General features: G+C 42.7%; 1 protein-coding gene and 1 long non-coding RNA gene across 2 annotated transcripts in view; both read right to left on the bottom strand.

The window, feature by feature from the left end:
• Positions 1-141: 141 nt before the first annotated feature.
• On the bottom strand, positions 142-2,062 carry LOC122868956. The gene is made up of 2 exons (XR_006376210.1): positions 1,816-2,062; positions 142-1,732 (listed from the first exon to the last, which is right to left on the bottom strand). It is a non-coding gene; the product is annotated as an uncharacterized LOC122868956 (long non-coding RNA).
• Positions 2,063-5,816: 3,754 nt separating this feature from the next.
• The window catches only part of ep300b (E1A binding protein p300 b), a 41,345-nt gene continuing 20,507 nt past the window's right edge, over positions 5,817-26,654 (bottom strand). Inside the window, 20 exon segments of the mRNA XM_044182794.1 lie at positions 5,817-8,406; positions 8,409-9,512; positions 9,515-9,913; positions 9,916-9,975; positions 9,978-10,244; positions 10,247-10,364; positions 11,366-11,647; positions 12,341-12,502; positions 12,620-12,787; positions 13,301-13,466; positions 13,728-13,988; positions 15,601-15,751; positions 16,353-16,420; positions 17,011-17,088; positions 17,381-17,437; positions 18,202-18,282; positions 19,407-19,495; positions 19,882-20,121; positions 22,405-22,523; positions 23,779-23,974. Of these exon segments, the coding sequence (XP_044038729.1) occupies positions 7,157-8,406; positions 8,409-9,512; positions 9,515-9,913; positions 9,916-9,975; positions 9,978-10,244; positions 10,247-10,364; positions 11,366-11,647; positions 12,341-12,502; positions 12,620-12,787; positions 13,301-13,466; positions 13,728-13,988; positions 15,601-15,751; positions 16,353-16,420; positions 17,011-17,088; positions 17,381-17,437; positions 18,202-18,282; positions 19,407-19,495; positions 19,882-20,121; positions 22,405-22,523; positions 23,779-23,974 (5,316 nt within the window). The 3' untranslated portion in view covers positions 5,817-7,156.

A 26,654-nucleotide genomic window follows, 5' to 3' on the forward strand; every position in this document is an offset into this window, starting at 1 on the left:
AAACCACGCCCACCGCGTAAACGTAAATCGGCGCCGCAACGTCGTGGATGTATTATGCAACCAATACAAAAGCTGAAACGTTGACAAAATGCCTGTAGTTAGCTAAACGTTACATTTAAGCATGTCAACCACCTCGTATGGATTTGGAGTCAATGGGTCACATGACATGGAAGCAATTGAAAAAAAAAATATTTTCCATAAAAATATTCATATAAAATAGAACAAGCACTAAAATCTAATCAAATGAAATGTGTCTCATTTTTCCAGCGCAGTAATACAATTCGGCATTAGTTTGGAGTCCCTGGGTCACATGAGATAGAAACTATTGAAAAAAAAAATATTTTCCATAAAAATATTCATATAAAATAGAACAAACATTAAAACTTAATAAAATGAAATGTGTCTCATTTTTCCAGCGCAGTAATACAATTCGGCATTAGTTTGGAGTCCCTGGGTCACATGAGATAGAAACTATTGAAAAAAATGTTGAATTTTCCATACAAAATATTAATATATAAAAGAAGAAGCACTAAAATCCAATAAAGAGGTGTGTCTCGTTTTTCCAGCGTACAAATATATTCGGGACTGGTTTGGAGTCCCTGGGTCAAATGAGATGGAGGTTATTGAAAAAAAATGCGGATCTATACATCTATAAAATAGATAGAAGCAGCACTCAAGTCCTCAAAAAAACTGCTATTATTTTCTATAAAAATATGTTTGTAAAATAAATTAATCACACATTAGCAATCAAAGTAGGTGTGCTACATGAGACCAATTTATTATAATTTTTTTTAACCCACCTGTGGCAGAAAAGGCAAGCCGGGCCACATTCTGTACAAAAATACAACTTTATTCACTGATTTTGGTGAAAGTAAACTTTGAATTTACTTTTTATCAGACCACAAATGAGACAAGAATGAAGGTTGGAAAAAAGATAGCCACTGGAGCAGAATGTTTCTGGGGGCCAGACCTCACTGATTACTGTACTTCTAGCTGCACGGCTAACTGAGCTATGGGGATGGTAGGCTATTTGTCCATCAGGAAACTGAGGGAAAACCGGAAAATATTTTCTCCATAAAATATTACCCAGTTTCACCAAAAACCAGTGAATGAAGTTGTTGTATTTTGTCTTTTCCATTTTCTGCCACAAGTGGACTACGCACATGCACAATGCAGATGTTCACGCTAAAAAAAAAAAAAAAAAAAACGACACAAAGAGGTCTGCCATTGTGTCTCCATCCAGGTCCCTCTCAAATCTTGAGTGAATATCTGTCGAATATCCAACTTAAAACTAAAAGAGAAACTAAGTCTTAAGGGCACCATAGCTAAGATGTGTCAATCTGGGGAGTAAATGTGATGATAAAAGTGGTGCTTTTCTGGTGAGTTAAAAGTTCAGTGTGTAACATTTAGGGGGCTCTCTTTGTAGAATATGGGGATAATATTCAAAAGTATGTGTTATGAGGAGCAGAGGAATCTGGACCCAAAAGCAAAACTCAACAGATGGTAATGTAGTGAAAAAAAAGACTTCAGTTCATTTTACAACCAGGAGAGATTAACTAAGTGAGCTAGGCCAAGTCAGGGAACCAGGAAGCAGGAATGGTCCGGAGACTGGTTCTAAGTCCAGCGGAGTAGGTAGGCCAAAGAGAGACAGCTGGCTAGAACAGGTCCAGGGGTAGAGAATAGTTTGCAGAGCAGGTGAGGTAATCAGGGACCAGGGAATTGAGCAGTGAACCTGAACACAAGAAATCCCAAAAATTAGATAAGTCATCCAAAAAAAAAAAACAACAACAAAAAAAAAAAAACACACAGGACAACCTCTAGTATCGCCACTCAGCAGCCAAGATGCTGTACCACAGCGGTACACAGACAATCTGGCAAAGAGTGGAGTGAAGAGCCAGGTGTATATACTGCAGGGCCTTGATTGGTGGATGGAAAACAGGTGAGCTGGAGACATGCAGCAGCAGATGAGGAACAGGTGTGTAGAAACCTCAGCAGAGCCGCACCGGAGGACCACGCCCAGACAGACGCACAAACACACACAGGAGGGGAACAAAACAGAGGGGCGTACTACGAAGCAAGCTCGACATAGCCAGGCTTTCTTTGTGTGAGAAGGCTCGACAAACCCTAAACTCGTAATCATAGATAATTGTTATCACGACAGCGGTTATCAACTGTCTTTGTTAACCCAGGCTTTCTTCTTGAGTAGTGATGTGTCGGTCGTGAACGGGTCGACTCTAAGAGTCGGCTCCTTTAAGTGGACAATGGGAGCCGGCTGCCGTCTGAGAGCCGATTAAAGCAGAAATATTTTTTGTTTCATATTATAGCATAGAAATTAAATTGAAGTATACTGTATGTGTCTGTATAGAGTTGTGCAATTATTTATTAACCATACTATTTCATTAGTAGGGTGTTATGTTTGTTATACAACTAGGATAGTTATCCTTGACATATCCAACTTTTTAACCATCAATATGACAGAATATTTCAATGTATTGCAGAAGAATCTTGCATATTTATTTCTTGCAATAAGAATATAACTTAGGCAGTGACCAGCACAAGTGGTACTAAATGAAGAGTCGCTTGGGAGCCGAAAGAGCCGGCTGTTGGAAAGGAACATAGGCATAAGATCCAGCTCCCTTCAAAGAGCTGTAATTCCCATCACTTTTCTTGAGGCTCTGTGCGCGTTGCCATAAAAGTGGGCGTTTGAGCGTCATTTGACTCTTCTTCCACACAAAATGGACCAGCCCTGTCTCCTAGAAATTACATTTATATGCAACTAATTCCCAACAGTAAGTAAGTTTTGAGAGAAATGTAATCACTGCCTGGATTATACAGATGTATTTCCATTTTATTTGATAGGGACGATGCAGTGTAACATAGTTTCAATACAGAGCATGACACTGGTGCTGCACAGAGAGATTATGGCTATTTCTAATTTTTCTTGTCCCTATTTGGGCTTTTACATGTAGGCTATAGTGTGATTAAAATATGTAGCTTTCAGTATCCTACTATAAAAAACACAGTACACTACAAATATGGAAACAATAAAATACACATACCACAATACACCAATACACATACAAATGAACTAAAAGTGGTTACAACTCTGGTTTCCATTTAGCCAGCACTTAACCTTTGTTGTAAAGGATTTTATATCTGGGATTAATTTAATTTTAGTTGGTAATGTGTCCCAGAATTGACAGCCCTTTATGGAGAAAGCCAATTGTCCAAATTTAGATCTGCGATCTGCTATTTTACAGTTGCCATCACCATGCTCCTAGTTACTCTGTCTTCAGTCAAGACCTCTTCTCGTTATGATGGAGAGCTAAGAACAAGCCTATACAAACTGTTGTTGCAAATAAGGCAAGTGAGGAATGCTGGCAGAATCAGTTAATATATCTATTTTACCATACAGTGCACTCTCAAAGCCTCCCGTTTATTTCTAACATGGCCGCTGCACATTCAGAGCTCTGAAACTTTAAACTTGATACAGCAGATTTAAACATTATACTCAAGAAGTGCATTTAGGTCTTACACTGTCCCATAATGAAGGATATGTGGAAATCACTTTAGGTTTTGGCCAAATCTAAGTGAAATTAATTTTATTGATGAATTGAATTTTCTAACTGGTATTCTTTTAGCTGCATTAATGTAAAATGGACCTGGCAGCTAATCGGACCAATCATAAAAACATAATCCAAAGTGGTCTGTAGTTGCTGAGCCTTCATCATTCTGTTAGTGTACGGATAATCTGCTGTGTATAATTTGTTAGTGTGTGTGTTAATTTTATAGATTTTCTGCATCACCAACTGAATGCATAGGTAGGTAGGTAGGTTCCCATGACAACGCGATGCATGCAGTTTGTGATAGGCTGACTGTAACCAAGACTACCTAACTGCAGATACAAAATTGTGGATCTCCACAAGAGCACCTCCGCAGGAAATCACATGAGCTCAGCAGCAGAAGTTGGTCTTCTTTGTGTCATTTTTGGGTGACTTTATTCACTGGTTTTGGTTAAAGTAGCGATATGGTGGAAAGGTGAGGTTACAGGGAGCAGAGGTGAAGAAGGTGCAGGACTTTAAGTACTTAGGGTAAACGGTTCAGAGCAATGGAGACTGTGGAAAAGAGGTGAAGAGGTGAGTGCAAGCAGGTTGGAACGGGTGGAGAAAAGTGTCAGGTGTGTTGTGTGATAAAAGAGTATCAGCAAGAATGAAAGGAAAGGTGTTCAGGTGAGACCAGCGATGTTGTACAGCTTAGAGACAGTGGCACTGAAGAAAAGACAAGAGGCAGAGCTGGAGGTAGCAGAGTTTAAGATGTTGAGGTTCTCTTTGGGAGTGACGAGGACGGACAGGATCAGGAACGAGGACATCAGAGGGACAGCTCATGTTAGATGTTTCGGAGATAAAGTCAGAGAGGCCAGATTGAGGTGGTTTGGACATGTTCAGAGGAGAGACTGTGAATATATTGGTAGAAGGATGCTGAGGTTGGAGCTGCCAGGCAGGAGGTCTAGAGGAAGACCAAAGAGAAGATTTATGGATGTAGTGAGAGAGGACATGAAGTTAATTGGTGTGAGTGATGAGGATGCAGAGGACAGGGTTAGATGGAGGCACATGATTCGCTGTGGCGACCCCTGAAAGGGAACAGCCGAAAGGAAAAGAAGAATAAGAAGCGATATGGGGCACTTAATTGGATGAATTTACTGTTTATCAGACCACAAATGAGACAAGAATTAGGTTGGAAAAATGACAGACGCCAGAGCGTTTCTGACGTTACAAGGGACAGCCATGTTGGTGTTGGTGACGTTTTTTGTACGAGCAAGAGATGTGGTTCACTGAGCGGTTTCACACCAAATAAAATGGTACTACGACAAACTGCGACTTTCTTTACATGCAAAATTATCTTTAAAATTGACAAACATCATAATTCATGGCACAATTCAAACGGGATGAAAAAATTATTTGTCTCGTCATTGTGACAAGTGCATATTTTTTTTAAAATAAGGTCCCATGGGGGACACTGGAAGGAGAGGGAATAAGAGAAAATATCATCAGGAGAAGAATCAGTGAAAGGGCGGCGCTAAGTTAGCATGGTGATCTAGCCAGGTGAAAAGACAGCCACCTTGCCAGTGTTGTCAACTTGGCAACTTTGTCACTAGATTTAGTGACTTTTCAGACCCTCTTGGCAGCTTTATTTCTAAAAAGCAACTAGCGACAAATTTAGCGTATTATTCAGACCATCAGGGAAAAAGTGAGAAATATATTTAAATCTAAATATATTATATTCTAATTAATTCCCATGCATGCTTATGAATATGTGATACACTTTAAAATGTTAAAGTACGAGTAAGAGTGTAAGAGTTTCTGCTGCTATAGCAGCGAGAAGAAGAGCGAGGAGACGAAAATGTTTCAAATTATTATCATAAAGTTGCCTCACATTCTTCACAGCTGGGAATAAAAGTGTAAAACCATCGACACTGTTAGGAGTGTTAGAAGTTGTGTTTTTAACATATGGGAAGCCTGGAACAGCAGCATACTACTGACCTGTCTTGCAAAAAAATAAGATTTGTATTGCTTTTCACTTTATTGTAAAGTCTCATGTCCCTGTCAGGATCCTGTAGGAATGACAACTCCATTTTTGCAGTGATCTGATTGGTCAGTGGTCTGGCTGTGGGCAGGTTTTGATCCGTGTTAATCTTCCCAGGAGCAGGTCAGTTTGTGCAGCGTAGGTTCCCATGGTGATCTACCTCAATTAAAAGGGCATATTCACAAAATACCCAATCTTGCTTCAAACAAACAGCCACATGCAGGACACATCACTGTTGGTAATTTTCATTTTATTATAAAAAACAGTATTTGAGTCCACAGTTTGTGTTTCCTTTGTACAGTAAAAAATATTAAATTAAACTCCCAAAGTTCTTAGCAGAAAGATACAGAGGATGGAGTTTGGGGGGAGGGAGAACGACTTCCCCCAGAGGAGAAAGAGGAGGAGGGTTTAAAGTCCAAGGGAAGCAGCAAAGGGGACGAGGCAGAAAGAGACGGAGACTGACTGCTCATATCTCCTCCTTTCTCCTCATTTCTGTGCAACACAGTTCATTTGGATCAAAATCGTCTGTTTACTCCAAACAGTAGAATCCTAAAAACAGTAAAAGGAGCCCACCCCACCCATTTTTTCACATCCCAGCCCATGTACTCAAAATGTTACAGGCACACAGGTATGCATCCCCCCTCCCCAAGCCTCCACTGCTCCATATTAAGTGTCTTTAAAGGAAGGAGTGCACACACATTCGAGGGAGAGGGCTTGCTTGTTTGCGAGGGTAGAGTCCCTTCCAGCATGACCGATGTCCAATACAGAAGCTGGCCGGGACGTCACAATATGTCCGTTCAACATCTCAAACTCACGGCAGACCCTCAACCACTGCAATAAAACACTGACATTTAATTTTTCCCACCTGGACAGACCCAACTAAAGACATCTAAAGTGAAATGAAATATCCACTACCCCCCTTCTTAACAGTCAATAACAAAAATATATTTCTATACGAATTGTAGCAGTCTCAGCGTACATTAACACCCCCACCCCCCAAAAGGAAACAATAAATAAAACAAACCCAAACATTTAAAAATGAAGATATGCATCATGTTTGGATTTACATTAATAATAATCCACATCACTCTGCAAAACAGAAATGGACAGACTGAATGATGGGAAACAAAACCGATAAAAAAGTTCTTTGCATTAAATCATTTCCTCTTTAATTCTTGACCACTTTTAAAATCTTAAAAACATTTCTTAAGAGGCAATTACTCCTATTTACCCCCGAAAATATCACCCTTCTTGTATTCAGCAAGAGGTGGAGTTGAGGGGGGGTCGTAGAGAAACCATCCCCCCCTTTGTCCACAATTGGCAAAAAAATATATTAACAGCAATAACTTACAATTCATTTTCTCTAATTTATTTAACGACTGCTTGATTTATTGTTCATCTCCCATAGGAAGTTCAGTTCAATGCATCTTTATTGAAAACATTTTAAATAACATTTAATAATAGTATAAAAAAGAAAGGCTAAGTAGTAACAATAACACTGTCCTGGGTGAGTGCAGTTTGTGCGAAGAATCACAGAGCTTTTCAGCTCAACTTGACACGTTAAGTAGAATTCCTACATGATGTTTAAAGGGTTGTGATTCATATTCTGGCCCAGTGGATCCTGACCGTTCCCCCCCGGCCCATGGAGACCTGCCATGCCACTCAACTGAGATAGCATGGCACTCTGGTCCGACCCAAACTGCTCCATAGAGTTCTGTTGCTGCTGCTGGGTTGATGGCTGTTGCTGTTGTTGTTGTGGAGGGACCACCATACCCGGGTGATGCTGGTTCAGGTGGCCAGGGTGTGGGGAACCTGTCTGCATCTGGGGGGAGATGTGATGTGGCGAGGGCTGGGGCTGCATGCGTGGGGACGGGCTGGAGTGTGGCGGCTGGGACTGGGGTCTGGGTGAAGGCTGTGGGGATCGCACCTGGTTAGCCAGGGATGTGGGCAGTGCCTGGCCCTGCAGATGTGGGTGTGGGGACTGGGCCATCTGCTGCGGCTGCTGAGGGCTCATGGGATTGCTGTGCTGGGCTGGTGACCCCCCAGGGCCCAGATGCTGCTGCTGCTGCTGGAGTAGCCTCTGGTGGAGGGCCTGTTGGAGCAGAGCCTGAGAAGATGGAGGTGGGGGGCCACCCTGAGAGGGCTGAGGGCCCTGAGGTGGCTGCTGAAGACCTCCTACACCCCCTCCACCTGGCCCTGCATCACCCCCTGGCAGGCCAACCATGGCATTCTGCTGCTGCATCTGGAGGTGGTGCTGGTGCTGGAGCCTCTGCTGGAGTGCAGCTGTAGCCTGCTGCTGGGCCACTGACCCTGGGTAACCTTGCCCCTGCTGGCCTGGGGGGCCAACAGGCTGCTGAGGGCCAAGAGGCGGAACTCCAGGTGGGCCCTGAGGCTGCATCCCAGGCTGTCCCATGTAGCCCTGCCCCTGTGGTGGCTGTGGCTGCTGGAACTGACCATGATTTATTCCCATTTGCTGCTGCTGCTGCTGCTGCTGTTGCTGTTGTTGTTGTTGTTGTTGTTGTTGTTGTTGCTGCTGCTGCTGTTGTTGTTGCTGCTGCTGCTGGAGATGCCGTCTCATGAGCAGCTCTCTAAACTGGGGATTGATATTTGCCATCTGTGGCCCCTGGCCCTGCATACCTCTTCCTCCCCCTTGTTGCTGCTGTTGCTGCTGCTGCAGAGCTGCCACTTGCTGTTGTTGTAAACTGCTGAGCATTGGCCTCTGCTGCTGTTGTAACTGCTGCTGCTGTAGCTGTTGCTGCTGCTGTACTTGCTGTAGCTGGGCCATAGTGGCCATGTTGACACTGGCCCCTCCCTGACCCCCATGTGCATACCCGGCTGGCCAGCACCTGCAGCATTCATGTTCACCTGTGGGCCCCCTCCTGGCATGACATTATCGGGACACCCTGTGGGACCAGGACCTCCAGGGACACCACCTGGTCCACCTGGCCCACCCTTGTATTTTGAGGCTCTCTGCTTGATAAAAGCAGCCATGAGCTGTGGGTTGGAATGCAAGATGTTGAGGACTTGCTGTTGCTGGAGTGGTGAGCTAGGCAAGCGAAGAGTCCATAACAGCTCCTGGAGGGCTGCCTGGGGGATGTTACCACCAGCAGCTCCAAGCCCTGGGACACCGGTAACTCCAGGGACAGCTCCCCCTGGGACCCCGCCACCAGCACCTTGCTGCTGCATCTGCTGTTGTGCCATATTCATCAAGGCAGCATGGCCCTGAGCTTGTTGGTGCTGCTGCTGCTGCTGTTGCATTTGCTGCTGCTGCTGTTGAGCTGCCATCATGGTTGGATGGCCCATTTGGTTCATCATAGCTTGCCTCTGCTGAGGTGGCATCCCCTGGCCTGCCCACTGCTGTTGCTGCTGTTGAGGATTTTGAAGTGGAGCACCCATTCTCTGCTGTTGAAGCTGTACCTGAGGGGAGAGCTGGCCCTGGGGCAGGTTACCCTGCTGAGGGGGTTGCTGCATGGGCCCACCAGCGCCAACCATCATCCCTGGCGGAGCACTCTGTTGTTGATCCATGTGGGCCCGTGCAGCTGCCACTGCTGCTTGGGTCTGTGGTGGCATGCCTTGGGGTCCAACCATCCCTACTGACCCTGGATGTCCCATGCCCATCTGTTGACCTTGACCCTGTTGATGGTGGTGAGGAGGCATCAAGCCAGCAGCAGCCTGGGCTGCTTGTCTCTGCAGAGCCATCTTCCTCTGAGCATCGGCTACCTGTTGGATCTTCATGGCAATTTCTACTGCTGCCGGTGGAGGGCCAGAAGGGGGGTGCTGTTGTTGCTGCAGAAGGGGAGGCTGGCCCTGGGGCTGGTTGGGAGGTTGTTGGCCCACAACACTTCCAGTAATGACAGCGCCACCAGGCTGCTGCTGGGGAGGTGTTGCGGAGCCAAGGACTGGTTTGCCCTGGGACTGATGGATCGGGAGGAGCCCGGGGGTCTGCTGGCATATGGAGGCAAATTGTTGGGGTGCTGTTGAGGGTTGGTCCCTGCTCCACTTTGCTGCTGCTGGACCTGAGGAAGCATCTGCTGCTGATGCTGGGGAGAGCTCATTATCCCCCCAGCCCCGCCTCCTCCACCCGCCATCTGCTGGAACTGGTGGTGAAGGGGGTGCTGAGGAGGCATGCCACTTTGTGAGGGCATCCCACCTGGCTGCTGTTGCTGCTGCACTCCAGGTCCAGGGCCCATTCCTTGCTGCAGGACTGGAGGCATGGTCTGAGTCGGGGTCTGGGGTGTTGGGGGTTGGGTTCCACCAGAAGTTGGGGTACTGGGTGCCATGGTACCATTGTTCCCTGGTGATGGAAGACCTACGACAGGTCCTCCCGGGGCCCTCCAGCTGGCTGCCCCATCCTCCTTCTCAACATCTGGGCCTGCTGGAGCCTGTGCTGTGCTGCTGCTGCCGAAGCTTTTGCTTGATGTTCAGACAGAACGGGACAGGACATTTGTTCTCCTGACAGTGTTTGGCATGGTAACAGCACAGAGCAATGAGCTGCTTGCAGATGGGACAGCCGCCATTCGTCTTGCGCTTGCAGCCTTTTGTGTGCTGAACAACACGCTTCATTTTCTGGCAGGACAGCAGAGAGCAGTTGGCATTGCGGCACTGGCAGGCGTGGACCAGCGACTGGATGCAGCGCTGGATGCTGAGACGGCGAGAGTCCCGGGGCTCTGGGTAGCTGCTGCTGCCTGGTTGTTGCTGTCGTCGTCCAGTCCAAGCCCCAGTTTATCCATCTTGTGCTCATGACCTTTAGTGTTGTAGCAGGTGATGCACAAGTCATAGTCCTGGGGAAGAAAAAGGAAAAAAGAGGGATGGGAAAATATATAAGTACTGGATGATTTAATACATGTTAAGACTTTCCTGTGAAACTAAAATGATACAAACCAGTTTTATGCACAGTCACTAAGTTCACTACATTTTGTGCAGTCCTGTCTCAAACCGTGTGGTGTCTTGGCTTTTCATAAGCCTTTAAACTGGTTCATCTTGGTTCATACTTCATCTTCTCACCCGTACCCTACGGCAACATGCCCACACCAACATTTTGAAATGTTTTGCCGTTGTGTAACTGTCACACTTAACGAAACAGGAGTGAGTTTTTATCAATTCCTGTGCACTCCGATGAACATAACTGGCAATGGTTGGAAGACAGTGAGGGATCATGTCTTTCTCGCTGCACTAGCAGCTCAAGTCAAGGCACTGGTGTGAAACCTGGGGCTGTTACCGACTCCATGTGTATCGAAGGTTGCACATGACAATGGAATTAGCGGTTCCAAATTGTAGTGGAGAAAAAAAAGCACATCTATTAAAACCACCAGGCTTCTGTTATCTGCTTTCAACCAAAACCTCTGACCTTATTTATTCATCAGCAACTTGAATACAAAAGAAATGTATACCATATAAATGTTACCTGTTAACCAATCAAATCAAATCACTGTTTTATGGTCACAAATTTGTCTGATAACCACAAATGCAGAGCAAAGACAACAGCTGCATAGTGTGACTGGGTATACTGACTTTCAAAATAAATGATCTGAGAGTTTGAGGGGACAAAGTTGGAAAAACATTGTTTAGTGATGTGTTTTAGTGTTGACAGGATAGAGTTTTTTGATTTATATTCTCTGGAGAGTGTTTATGTGTGATAAACGCCAGCTTTATGCGGAAAACTGAGAAAAACGTAATGTTGGTGATTTAAAATATTACAGGGTTACCGTTTTCTTGATGCAGTTTGATCTCCACTAAAATTAAAAGGCAGAAAAGCAAGATTTGAGGGAGTCCCGATTCTCACCTCGCAGACAGTGCAGTGGAAGCGGGTTTCCACATGGTGTTTACACTCATTGCAGGTGTAGACGAAGCGGTCCTGGCTCTGGTTGTGCAGCTCCACCAACATACACATGGAGCTCCACTTGGACCTCCTGAGGGAGCTGAACTCCAGGTGCTTGTCCCTGGCTAGAGTCAGGAAGGCATCTCGGCCATCCATCAGGTCACAGGCCATTAGGGGGTCCACGTCAGTGATGGGCGGCAGCGAGTTGGCGGTGGGGCCAGCAATGAGGCGGATGACAAAGAAGACCTGGGAGTGGAGAGGATCAGCTTTAAGTTTTCTTACAGTCGGTGGACGATGTTGATTCAGGCCCTGCTCATATAGAGAGGCTTTTATAAAGATTGGATTTTAGATTAATATACATTTAGGAAAATAAATAATTAAAATTACCACCTTTTCCCTTACGTACAACATCTTGGCCTACTATCAACAGATTCTACAGTCTTCAGAATATCTTATTCTTGTAGATTCCTTTATTCTAACTTTCCAATGTATTAATATATAGTTGTCTTTTCTTATTTACTGTAATTGAGTGTTTATTAAACTAAATAAAACACTTAAGACGGTGAAAACCTCCGTAGAGCTGAGGGGATCTGGAGAGTTTGTGATAATTAGCTGCGGGTTCATCACTATGAGTAACACCTTTTACATGTAAGTAGTCATGTGATCCATTGTTAATATAAAAATATAGATTATTGGCGCTTTAATCCATTATTAGTCTGCTGTCAGTAAAAGGTAAAGTTAAGGTCATTCTTACTAAACTCAGTTGTTGCCATAGTATAAGCTGTATCAACTAGTACTACTATTTTAATGATCTGCATTCACAGAGTGGAGTCAATGTGATAACTGATGATAAATCACCGTAATGTTCTTATAATTTATGCCATATAATCCAATAGAACAGTAAGCAGCTATTGCTATAAACAAGTTAGACTCGTATACCTCCTTATGTTTCTCCATGGTGGCGTAGAGCTTCTGGGAAAGGTCATTGGAAACATTGGGCATCCCTGGTTTCTTCTTATTGGCTCGGCTCAAGCTGCTCTTGTTCTTGCTTGTCTTTTTATTGTTTTTCTTTTTGGCATTCTTGCTGTCTCCTTTTGTGGCCTGTGAATGTTTTGATGTCAATGTAAATAGACAGCACTGCCATGAAAAACATCAATATTTTTTGACAAAAATGACCCTGAAAGTGAAGATTAAATGTGGACCTCTTACTCTACTCACATCTGTGCTCTCATTGGAGGTGCTGTTCTCCTCCCTCTTCTCTCTCCTCCTCCTCCTGCTCCAGCTCTTGATACTCTCCTCCAGCACATTGGGCCAGAAGTCGCCCTCAAAGTACGGCAACTCCTTGGCACTGGTCAGCCGGTCCTCTGTTGCCTGCTTGAAGATGTCCTGAGGGACAAAGATAAGTGTTCAAGTGCTAGTGATGTCGTTAATGTCCTTATTAGCCTTTTCACTGTTTTAGGAAACAACGAAACTGATACTTTTGAGGTTCAAAGTTCATTTATGACCGTGGAAAACAGCGGTTGAGAAAACCATCAATTTAGTAGTTGTTCCAGGTCTTTTGATCATATCACACGATCTTCATCAGCAGATGCAGTTTGACCAGTTGTCATGGAATTGTAGATATTTAAATTTACATTTTTTTTTAAATTAAAAACAGACATTTGAACATCTACATGTGGTATGATCGAAAGCTCCACAACAGCCAGTAAACTTGTGGTGAGATTGTTTTCAAAGAATAGAATATTAGCAGAATGGGAACATATGCTTAAGTCTTGATATTGTGCAGCAATGTTAGGGACTATGGATGAGTCAATGTCTTGGGGCTTGATTGTTTTCTTCAGTGATAAATGCATTAATTCACATTGTTGGTACAATAACTAAACGGAAAACACGTCTCACTTTGTAATCATGGACAATGCGCTCAGAAACAGCCTTGTCCAGCATCTTCTTGTACCACTCCTGCAGGCGTTTTGGCTTGGGGATCTTCTGGTCCGCTGGGTGACAATGGAAGATGTAATCATCCCCTTCACTGGGTGGACAGGCCCAGATATGACCCGTTGTAAACCTGAAACAGGGAGAAATGTAATTATATTCATTATAAAAGAAGTAAATTGATTTCCATTCCATCTGCCTGCTCATTTTCATGCTACTGAGAACAGTCTATAGAAGCGCCTACAACACAAAGCCCAACAAATACACTTTACACTGCATAATGGCCCTGTGTAGCTAATACAAAAGTTTTCATTGAGAGAAATAACTCTCATAACTGATTTCAGCTGCTCAGTTGGGGTCTCTTGCAGCTTTGTTATAAACTTTTCTCACTTACCCCTGCCTCTTAACATACTCCAGGTAGCCTAGCAGGATCTCGTGGTAGACAACAGTCCTGAGGTGTCGAGGTTGGAAAAAGTGCACACTGTCCAGGTAGGAGATGTACACTCGTCTCTGATTGGGAGGCGGGCAGTCCGAGCCATACTCTTGAACGTGCATGCCAAAAAAACACACATCTGCTCCATCGATGTCCTCAAAGGCAAACAGGGCTTTCATCCTGTACGGGAAGGACTCAGCCATCTCTCCGCTGTCGACAAACCTGGAGGAAAAAACAGCCAGGGTGAGGAAAACAGCTATGAAATCCAAGAAATGTTGTCAGCAACTCTTTCCTGCTGTGTCTTTACTGTAACATTTCACCTTCTGAACTGTCTGACGAAGCTACATCACAACATGGGGAGGTGTGCAAATATGGACTACAACTAGCAGTGCAATGCTTTTCATATTTAGCTGGTTCGAATTCAGACAATGATGACTTCTCGATGGAGTTGTAGTGTTGAAGGCAGTGGTGTATTTGGTTCCACTGCATAACAGTTGAGACGCAAGATCCTAACAAGTGAATGGAAATTTCAACTTAACACATTACAAGCCTCAAACTAAATGATATTAATTGTAAGTGCAGCACATAAATCAGCCAGGACTTGGTACAAAACCATAGCACAGAATGGTCATTTAGTGTGGGATGTGGTCTAAGTGTTGGCATTTTGTGGAAAACACCAACTGGTGAGTTTTCCCAAAGGGATTAACTGAGAGCATTAATACTATATATTTAAAAACATTGAAATTAACTAGACAACTACAAGACACAAACCTTACTGTATAGCTGTTGCCATGGGTGGTCTAAAATCCATTAGTGGGCTGTTGTACTGAATCAGTTTGTTGCCTCTGAAATAAAACTTGCCCCATTGCTAACATGCAATTATGCTCCACCAGTGTTCACAATATTTCCTGCACTTCAGTAAACAAACTCTCCAACCAGACTGGTCTGTTACCTGCTCTACTGTGCACCATGGCCAACCAGCTGTTGCCTAGCAACAACAACTTTGGTCCTGGAGAGGTGTGCTGTCCCTAGCACTCCTTCCCACCCCTGTTTGATCACAGCCATCGATGGTAAAAATCCAGCTGTTCGATACAAACTGTAAAAGTAACTTCATGCAAGCTCTATTGGGTGTGTCCATGTGTCCAACTAGTGATAATCAAACTAACGTCAGCCTGATGTCTGACTTGCTGAGGGACTCACCCGTACCTGATTGTGACCAATTGGGCAGTTTGTCTCTACTTTTCTTAACTTGTAAAAACTCAGAAGGTTTTCTTTTTGGCTTCCTCCATGTTTTCATTTTGGTTGACTGTGGACAAGTGATTCTTTACTTTTGACTGAATGTGATGACCTGATTATTTCACTACACACACACACATGTTAGATATCACAATGTTCAGCTCTTCTGGGTTTTGTTCACAATATCACAATGCAATAAAACACACTAGGGCTGGATGATAAAGCCCGAATTTACAATATGTTTGTAAAAATAATCACAGCTAGGAATCTGTTGTAAATATTGCAGTGATTTTAATGCTTGTTCATGCACATGTTTGGTCATTTATATACTTGTATACATGTAGATCAAAGGAGACTGGTATGGTCTGGTGCTGCAGGCCAAACATTTAGTGTGAATGTGTTTGGCACCAGAATAAACTGGTGATAACCTTAATTGTTCAAGAGTTCACTGTTTTACAGTTGAGCCAAGAGCATGTTGCCTCACAGTTTAATATCAAGTTAAGTTAATCAGCAAGCCATCATCCTAAATATGTTCATTGGTGCTTCCGTCTCACCACACATCCAACACCTGCAGCAGCAGTGAAATTCAACCTCCTACCTGGACTTCATCCCTGGCTTGACCTCAACCACCTTGTCTGAGACATGGACCACACGGATGGTGACCTCGCCAGTTTCAAGGTGGGTCTGCCGCTTGAGGTAGTCGTTCACTCGTGTCTCCAAATAGCTCCCCAACTTGGTCTGAGGAAGCCCTGCAAAACACAGTACAAAGGATGAAGAAAGAGAGGTGTCTGTCTTTAAAATCCCACATGAATAAATTGATAATGACTGGCACTGGAAAATATCAAGTGAAGACAGGCTAAGAAATGAAAACACTGGGTTTACTGCAGGTGATATTTTCACTGAGGGAGAGGGGCAGATAGGGAATCAATGGGCATTTAAACCAGGCAGCCGTGGATCAACTCAAAAGGAGATAATTATTCCTAGGGTCTAAGGATAGATGGTGTCGTATGCTATACAGATTGTAAAGCCCCTTGAGACAAATTTGTGATTTGTGATATTGGGCTATATAAATAATATTGACCTGACTTGACTTATAACTTGACAAAATAATTTAAAATACAAAGTAAGATGTAAAAGAAACAGATTCTTTTAAAATATGGACTCATTATTCATCACTAATACAGTTTGAGTTTTCAGAAACGTTGGTATTAAGGCTAAAAGAGAAAGATCAAAACCTAGGATGAAAAGAGATGAAAACACAATGACAAAGTCTGGATGAAGGAAAGGAGGCAGGCAGGGTCGTAAAACACAGACAAGAAATGAGCCGTAGCTCAGAGTTACTCCACTTACTTTTGGCGGCGTATTTGTTCTCTTTCCGCGTCTTATTGGCTTTTTTGAGGCAGTTGTCACATACAAAGCTGTGGTTAGGGAGGAAGTAAATAGGAAATGGTTCAATTTGCAGGTTACCATCAGCCCTGTCACAATCCGCACCAATAACAGTGATTAAGTGGCTTTTATCAAGAGATGACTTAGCCTTTCATGTCAGCCTTCTATTCTTTAAACTATAGTGACTCTGAAATTACTTCTTTTAATTACAAACAGACCACACATGAAGGGAGACCAAACTTTGAGCAATGAGAGACTCTCACTCTACACTCGAGCTTGCAGGACTTCGTTTGCATGTGTGGCTGTTGCTGCCAGACTGGCAGGCACTTTCCGTCTCCTACATATTTTCAGTTTCAAAACTCTGTCCAAACTGCACCTCAAAATGTTGGAACTGTGGGCGATCTTTAACTTGAAACAACATGTCTGCAGCTACATGACAATGTGTCTTCATGTTTGTTAGGACTTAATAGTTGTACTTTTCCAGCACCTTTATTGATGATTTGGATAATTCTAAAGCTTTTCAAGAAATACAAAAGGCAAAATTTATTTTCCAGACCAAGTCACGTAACAGAATGTACCTGTGTATATAATGTAGTGTATGTACGTATGATAGCTGGCTCACCCTGACGGCCATATGGTTTCATGATGCAGGACACAGATCTGGTGCATTTTACGACCGCAATCAATACATTCCACAAGTCTGAGCAGAGAGAGAATGACAAGACAAAAGACAGACACAATAACCAAAGTTAATAAGGCAACGTGTCACACACAATGAAAATACCCTGTTAGTTCCTCTGCAGGAGCTACAAAGTTGCTAAATAAGTAGGTAAATAAGTAAAAAGTTATGACATGACAAGTGGCTCGAATAAAAAAAAGTATCTAAAATCACGACGCAATTTAAACTAAATATAGAAAATCATAGATCTTCCAGCATCACAGAGATGGTGCGGAATAATAAGAAATGAAAGTTAAGAGAGAAGGAGACATACAACTCAGGGTCCAGTGTGTCGTTCTTCTTTCGCTGGAACTGGTCTTTGTTGATGGACCTGTAGGAAATATCAGAAAACTGTAAACTACTATAACAGACACAACAAGGTAATCCTTTGAAGACTGCAGGCGATGTGCAGAATCCTCCATCTTCAAGTCAGAAAATGCTTATAGAAATTTAGAATGTGCCCACAAGCTAAATATTTCATCACTACATATTGTTATACTGATTATTTATCCTATGAAACAAAGACGAAATCACCCAATGAGAAAAGAGGACTTTGTTTCAAAATGTCCTTTATGTATTGTTTAGATTCATTTTCTACATTTCAAAGTCAAAACTAAAAGTGAACTCCAGAGAAGAAATCAAGAGTTGCAAGCAATCACAAAAAATGTAAGCTATTCATGATCTTTAACCTCTTAAACCCCACTGAGCTGCCGGTGGATCACAAACTCAAACACTGTTGCCAAACATTGTTAGTTACAGAACTAAAGTTCTGTGGGATTGAACAATCATCATTATCGATTAATCTGATCAGTTTTTTAATTAATCATTTGGTCTATATAATGAAAACTGGAACTAGGTAATGTTTAGCATTTTTACTTTAAAAAATGACTTAAATGATTAATGGGTTATCAAAATAGTTGCCAAAAAATGTTCTGTCGATGGACTAAATGATTGATCGTTGTAACTTAACATAACTTCACTTTAAATTTTAGCACAGATCCCAAAGTCTCTAAACATACTAAATATGATGAACAAGATGTCTACTGTATAATATTTCCATTTGATGGAGTGGTGCCGTGTTGCGATGGTACTCACGTCTGAGGCTGGGAGGGGTCGTCCCCCAGGGAAACACTCTCGCCTTGGATTTCGTTGAAACACTTCTCACAGAAGTGGTACCTGTCAGCAAGAAGCCCATATTTTGGTGAACTACACCGTTCGCCATCAGCACAGCCAATCACAGAGAGGGCACGAAGAAGCAGCCGCCAATCAGGGCAGGGCAGGGCAGGCCAGGGGGCGGACACACAGGAGGAGGCAGAGGGCAAGGTGGGTCGTCGCCAGGAGGAAGCAGCCAATCGTGATGCAGGGTTTTTGTGTGGGCGGGTGTTTTGATTTTGCGCGTAAATTTTGGAGTGGATGATTGGTCACACCAAAACAGGCCAATGCAGACATCACAAGCGTTAAAAAAGGAAGGAGAGAAGGGAAGGGGGGGGGGGGGAGGGAGGAGGTCAAAATGAATATTAAAAAAGCATGAAATAAACCGTTACAGGTCAGACAAAGACAATGGAGGGGACAGATAGGGAGAGGGGGGACATGGAGGAGGGAGGGAAGGACAGGATGTCAACAACCAACAGAGGACAGAGAGCCAAGGCAAAGCAAAGATTAGCGTCAGACGTCCAGTGGTAAACAACAACAACATTACAGCAACATGAGAGACCACTAGGAGCTGTGGAGGAGGAAGGGAGTGAGAATACAAGTCTCCGACATGAAAGGGTGGATGAGGAGAAAATAAATAAATGGTAAAGCAACAGCGACCCATCATCCCTTCAGTTCATTTATAAAGTGGGAACCTTTCTTCTGGTGGTGAGAATGGATACCCCCACCCCATTTATGCAAGTAAATATCAGAAAATGCAAGCCGTCATTGTTGTAAATTGCAATTTACATTGCATGTAAATTTACTCAGTGGGAAATAATGGTGCAACAAATAAAAAATAACTGCTGAGGAAGACAGGAGCCCACTTTATTAATGACAACATAATGAAAATCAAAATGGTGAACTATGAAGATGGAGATGGTGCCAGGGTAACGAGTTGAAGCCAAATTAAAACTCATCTGTGATTGCACTGATTGATCGATGCGGTAGGAAATATTATCAATGTGCAAAATACAACAAGACACATACAAGCTGATCTCATTGGCTGTATTTTCACAGCAAAAGATCTACATGTCGATAACACTTTCTAAATGCTATTTGTCTGTGATCTGTGTGTGCTTGTGTTCCAATGTGCCGACAGCCCTTACCTGTTCTGGTAGCTAAAATAAGCAGCGTCACGTTGGATGGTGCATAATTGTTTTCCATAGCAGCATAGAGTTTGGGGGGAAAACTCAAACTGTAACAATAAAGAGACAAAAAGAAGAAGTGAATAAATTACACCTCTCATACATACACTCCTCACACAAGCATACAGTACTGAGACCCACAAAGAGAAACTCCTCACTTGCATGTGTGTTATGACTTATTTCCCTTATTCACTTTCAGGCGGAAAATTAGAGGAGAGAGAGGAGAATAACACTATTATAACTCTCAACCAGAAAGTGAATAAGCGTATTTCCCTGAATGTCACTACAAAACTATTCCTTTAAAAAACAAATCCTGACCATAAATTAGCTCAATAAAAAAAAAGACAAGCAAAATGTCTTCACTGAAGGAAAAATTCCTCATCTCAGACCAAATGAGTTCAGAAAAACAAAAAAAAAACATACGCTCTGGCCTCACCTTCCTCCCACAACAGTATCCAAGGCCCTGCATGACGGGATCGATCTCCGACTCAAACACCTCAGCCAGCTTGGAGCAGTACTTATAGACGCGGGACGTCTTGCGGTTGTACAGCCAGGCATTGTTGAACATCAGCCAGATATCCTCGACGTACTGCCAAGGCTCTTGGTACTGTCCCGTGTCCAGCTTTCGCTTGATGGTTGACAGGTCCATGGGGTTCTTCACGATGTCAAAGTAGTCCTGGTTTGCAGGGCCGCCATCCAGATTTGAGTGGCAGGTCGAGGTAAAGTTCAGGAGTTGAGAAGGGTCAGAGGAGGGAGAGAAGAGAGAGCAGCGAGATGGTGGGAGCGTTTGGTCATCCGAGGGACCAAGATGAGAGAGATGGGGAAGAAGAGTATGATCATCATCATCATCATCATCAGCGTTGTGGTCGTCAGGTGAAGGTGTGATGAAGTTGACCAGGTGGGACCAGAGTAAGGAGAGAAGAGGGTGCAGGGGGACAATGTTGTTGAGCGCTGCAGAGAAGAAGGTTCGCATGCAAACAGAGAGACATGACAACTTCTGCCCTCCAGCTCTCTGCTTTGCACCCTACACATAAAGGCAGGTCCCTGTACTGTATCTGTACTGCGAACAGGGACCAGGCGACCGCCACAAGTCTGTCAGGTCCTCTGCTGCTCATATAACAGCAAACATTCAAAAGCTAGCTACAGATGAGATTGCATTTTACATTTCCTATTGCAACTGAAGCCAAGCCTTGTGAAAATCATTATATATCAATTTGCTCATTTTGCCACACAGCGCTAAACACTGTCCAACAGCTGGGGGAATGGTTCTCTGCTGAAGTCTGAAAGCAAACAAAGCTTTCAGGCCCAGAAAGCGATCAGGGTGCAAAACCAAGAAGAACAGAGCAGTGGCAACAGCAACAGGCAGACAGAGATTTACTGTTTTTAGCAACATAGCGGTTGGCATTAACAATGCCAGCAGCATGAGTGGCAATATGATGGCAGAGTTAAAGCCAATAGTGCTGAGGTGAAGCAAATGTAAGAGGGACGGATGAGTCTCCAAATTGTTTTTCCTTTTCCTGTCATCTGCTCTCCGCTTCTTCTCAAACTAAAACGCCATTTGAGAAAGGAGCGGAGAGGAGGGCGAGGAAAAGAAAAGGCTTTTTGGAGATTCAACAAAAAAATAAAAATAAATAAAAGAGGAGGTGTGAATTTCAAAGAGCAGGGTCCATCTCAGTGTCACCATGGCAACAAGATTTAGGAAACAGACCCTCATCTCTGAGTGGAACCACTCACATGAACAAACAAATGATGCATATTACTATATCAACCTACAGAGCCACATGTATATCACTGCAGTGTTTATAAATCCCACCGGTTTGTGAGAAACATTTTCAATTAGTGGCTGGTTTTTTTAAATCTGAAAATGGTGTTATATAATTATACAACAGTGGAAAGTTGCATCACTTGACTGTGGAGGTTCCTGAAGAGAGGTGAGCCAACTTTATATTGCATGAGGACGGACACTCTGTTTTCAATACAATGATTATACCTGTATGCAAATACATACTGATGCTTATCAAGTACCCTTTTCCCCCCTAATTTGGATGCAATGAGGGTAAAAGGTATTGTCCCACCTCTACACACTGCCCACCTGAACACCAACACACTACTACTGGTGAGGAACTGAACTAGAAAGCTAGCAATGGAATACTAGGATGAAAACTACAAAAATCATAATTCAAATTAAAACCTAAAATTTGATGTCAAAAAGGCAAAAGTCAAACAAATTAAAAGTGATAAATGAAAGCAACTGGCTCATGAACTGTTTAAAAGCAAATGATGTTCTTACTTTGGACTTTGCTCATTGAAATATATAGTGTTGACATGTCTCCATTAGTGTCTCCTTATTGTATTTGGAGTGCCAAGAAAGACTAACAGCTACTAAATAATTAGGCTTAATACTCAGATGGATGCTTGGGTCATGTAATATTGGATGGTAGGGTATTTAGGGTATTATATTTGGGAGGTGTAGAAATCAATTAAAATTAAATCAACTTACACTAAAAGCTGTCAGCACAAAAACCTAAATTTCAAAATCTGTAATTACTTGGCCAAACTTAATGTCGTTTTATATCTGATTTGCATATTTCATTTACTTTTTGTCCTTCACTACAGTTCCATCAAAGTAAAGGCAAATGTTCATAAGAGTCATTGCTTTGATTTACAAATGACAAGAAGTTTCAAAAAAGAGAACACGCACACACACACACACTTCCAAATCTCATTTTCTTAACTTCTGACATGCAATGGGAGAAAATCAACTAAAAGATTAAAGAAATCGAATCCAGATATATAAAATTAATTCTGAAAATATGACAACTATGATAAAGGAGAAAAAATATTAAAGATGAAAAAAAGAAAAACAAAACAAAAGCTACGTTTTCAGAGGAGTTGAAGCAAAATGGCAGCCAGTGCAGTCCCTTACCAGGTTAGTTTTGTTACTAGTTCGAATACGTACGGGTATTCCCAGTAACTGGGGGTCCACCGGCTGACGGAAGGGAAGGGACTCAGGGTCCTGCCGGTACAAAGCTTCCAGGGTGGGCATCAGAGCTTGACGCAGCTCCTCCGGCTTAAAGACTAGAAATGAGAAATGAAAGAGATTTAGAGATGGAAGGTAAAGGGAGAAGAGAAGAAGAAGCAGGGGTACAAATTGTAAAAAGCCTCTCATCTCTGCTGCATTTGAGGATCATGTAGCGTTGCGTCATTTAACGACGGCCATAGCACACATCAGACGCACCACACAGAGAGACTAAGCATTAAGGGCACAGTAGCTGGATGTGTCAGTCCGGGGAGTGAATGTGATAAAAGTGGTGCTTTTCTGGTGAGTTTAAGTCCACAGATTCGTTGTGAGCAGTTTCATAGCTCCTACATGAAACTGCTCACAAGGTCTGTGGATTATCTTTACGGCCGATATCTCCAAAACTCGGCAACTCACACCAAAACATCTAGATGGATAAATAGCACTACAAGTATGAGGAAAAATATGAATTTTTGATTTTGGGGTGAACTGTTCCTTTAAAGCTAGGGTAGATAAAGTAAGAGAAACCAAAAAAATCCCACCCCCGTCCCTTCAGGCCTCCCTCCAAAGCATTTTCATGCAGAGTGCACGCAGGTAGGTAGGTAGACAGGCAGTGCTTATTACAGTCCTGTGATAGCAGATACCAGATTTGTCCCCCCATTTTTGTCTCAGAGCATTTGATTTATTGATTGCTGTCGGGATGTAAAGAGAATTTCAACAAATATAACGAAAATTTCCTCTGAAATACATTACCTACCCTAGCTTTAAGCGGAGGTCACACCACAAAAAGGTTGGGCAGGAAGATTGGCGACGTGGTGACTCCTCACAGGGCTGGTTGGTGAATTGCTGTAGCCAGCGAGCTGGCCATTAACTCCAGTATGTCACAATAGTTTTTGGAGCTCCTCTCTATTTTCTCTCTGCTGTTATGTTTACCTCGGCCTGGCATTTTGTTCACAATTGTACACCATTTCATTCAATGAATAGTTATAAAGTTCCTGTCGCTAACAGGATAATAAGTTCGCACAGTTTATTCAAAAGACATATTTGTACTTCGACTCTTCTGTCATTACAGTCTGCAAACCATTCCTCTTTTGTGGTGCAGTTTTTACTCCAACAGAGGTGGTTAAATAAAAGTTCATGGTACAATAAACTACGATAGTTTTGGTGTGTCAAGTAATTATTTTAATGACTATTTTTACTTCTATATTTGAGTTCTTGTTAGTAATAGTACTTTTACTTGAGTACACTTTCTGTCTACTCATGCAGATAATGATAGCTGTTAAATCAACAACAGAGTGAAGATTCCAAACTTACTTTTCTTCTTGCTCTGAGCGCTGGCTGGGGAGCTGTTGGAGGCTGTTGACCCTGACCCCTCCTCTTCCTCTTTGGGCTCTTTCTTCACCTCCAGCTTCTTGTCTTCACCTGTTGCTACTGACGATGACACCGAAGAAGAAGATGTATCCATGGGCTCGCCTTTACACCCATCTCCTGACGGCTTCTCTTTCTTTATCTGAAAGAAAGATTCAAGTGTCATTATAATGATTGCTTATCAATGTGATTCTTTTATAAAAACTATATTAAACTATAATCAAAACCCTTTAGGCCTGAAATGTAGACATAATTTGATGTCTGACTGGATTTGATGGAGGGCTAAACCTAAATTGTTTAAATTGACTGGATGAGAAGATTTGGCTGCGCATGTAGATGCTGCGGCCTGTAGCTCCTTCAAACTTTGCTAGCTACATTCATGCTTTTTGTTTATTTTCCCCCGGCTTTATTGCTGAAACATGTATTATCTACGACAGTAATACATCATCGTTGTCATCAGACAATCATGTTTGGATTAAAGAACAATGGACCTTCGCCCAGGAGGAGATTTGACAATTAATTCATCTAAGCCATCAACCTGTCTCTTAGACCCCATTCCAACTAGGCTGCTTAAAGACGTTTTACCCTTAGTTAGCACTCCTTTACTGGATATGATCAATCTGTCTTTATTAACAGGCTATGTACCACAATCCTTTAAAGTAGCTGTAATTAAACTGCTTCTTAAAAAGCCCACTCTTGATCCAGGGGTTTCAGCCAACTACTACTGTATATCTAACCTTCCCTTTCTCTCTAAGATCCTTCAGAAAGCAGTCGCCAAACAGTTGTGTGACTTTCTAAATAACAATAGTTTGAGGATTTTCAGTCAGAATTTAGAGTGCATCATAGCACAGAGACAGCACTGGTGAAAATGACAAATTACCTTTTAATTGCATCAGATTATGGATTTGTCTCTGTACTTGACTTGTTAGATCTTAGTGTTGCGTTCGACACCACTGACCATCAGATCCTATTATAGAGACTGGAATATTCAATTGGCATTAAAGGAACCGCACTAAGCTGGTTTAAATCCTATCTATCAGATCAATCTCAGTTTGTACATGTTAATGGTGAGTCCTCTGTGCACGGCAAAGTTAGTCACAGAGTTCCACAAGGTTCTGTGCTTGGACCGATTCTATTCACCTTATATATGCTTCCTCTAGGCAATATTATTAGGAAACGCTCCATAAACTTTCACTGTTATGCGGATGATAACCAATTATATATATCGATCAAGCCAGATGAAACTAACCAGTTAGCTAAACTTCAAGCATGCCTTAAGGACATAAAAACCTGGATAACCTGCAATTTTCTGATGTTAAACTCTACAAAACTGTAGTTAGTGTTAAGTTATTGTACTTGGCCCAAAACACCTCCGAGACACGTTATCTAAAGATATAGTTGCTCTGGATGGCATTGCCCTGGCCTCTAGCACCACTGTAAGGAACCTCGAAGCTATCTTTGATCAGGATTTATCCTTTAACTCCCACATGAAACAAACTTTAAGAACTGCCTTCTTTCACCAATGTAACATTGCAAAAATCAGGCACATCCTGTCTCAAAATGATGCAGAAAAACTAGTCCATGCATTTGTTACTTCTAGGTTGGACTATTGCAATTCCTTATTATCAGGCTGCCCGAATAAGTCCCTTAAGACTCTCCAGTTGATCCAGAATGCTGAGGCACGTGTACTGACAAGAACTAGGAAAAGAGATCATATTTCTCCAATATTAGCTTCTCTGCACTGGCTCCCTGTAAAATCCAGAATAGAATTAAAAATCCTTCTCCTCACCTACAAAACTCTTAATGGTCTGGCACAATTATATCTTAAATAGCTCATAATACCATATTACCCGACTATAACACTGTGCTCCCAGAATGCAGGGTTACTTGTGGTTCCTAGAGTCTCCAAAAGTAGACTGGGAGCCAGAGCCTTCAGTTATCAAGTTCCTCTCCTGTGGAATCAGATCCTAGTTTGGGTTTGGGAGGCAGACACCATCTTCACATTTAAGAGTAGGCTTAAGACTTTCCTCTTTGATAAAGCTTATAGTTAGGGCTGGCTTGGGTGAGTCCTGAACCATCCTTTAGTTATGTTGCTATAGGCCTAGACTGCCGGGCGACTTCCCATGATGCACCTCTTTCCTCTCTCCTTCTCTACCTCTCCATCTCCATCTGTATGCATTTTTATCCCATTACTGTATGTTACTAACTCGACATCTTCTCTCTCCCGAAGTTTTGTGCTTTCTCGTTTCTCTCCTCTCTCCTTCTGTCGCTTTCAGCAGATATTTCTGCCTCCGGAGATGCAGAGTCTGGATCTGTGGCTGTGGGCCACCTGCTGCCCCCGTGTTCCTGCTTGACAACTGCTACTACAGTTGTTGTTATTGGCTCTGTTACTATTATTGTCAATTATTATTCCTATGACTGTCATTCCTATTATTATAAACATATTAATATTACCACTACCATTACATTATTACCATTTTAAAATTCTAGGTGGTATTTGCATTGTGCTACCCTCCCCCCCCTTCTCTCTCAAAACACGGCATCAGTGGATGGCCGCCCACCATCGAGTATGGTTCTGCTCGAGTTTGCAACTTCTTAAAACTGAGTTTTTCCTTGCCACTGTCGCAAAGTGCTTGCTCATGAGATTTGTTGGGTCTCTGTAATTAATATTATAAAGAGTACGGTCTAGACCTGCTCTATAGGAAAAGTGCAATGAGATAACTTCTGTTATGAATTGGCGCTATATAAATAAAGTTGAGTTGAATTGAAGACTCCAACTTTCATTTCATTATACAACCTTGTGTTTTAAAATGATAAATAAA

The sequence above is a fragment of the Siniperca chuatsi genome, linkage group LG21 (genome assembly GCF_020085105.1).
Source record: "Siniperca chuatsi isolate FFG_IHB_CAS linkage group LG21, ASM2008510v1, whole genome shotgun sequence".
Taxonomy (NCBI): Eukaryota; Metazoa; Chordata; class Actinopteri; order Centrarchiformes; family Sinipercidae; genus Siniperca; species Siniperca chuatsi.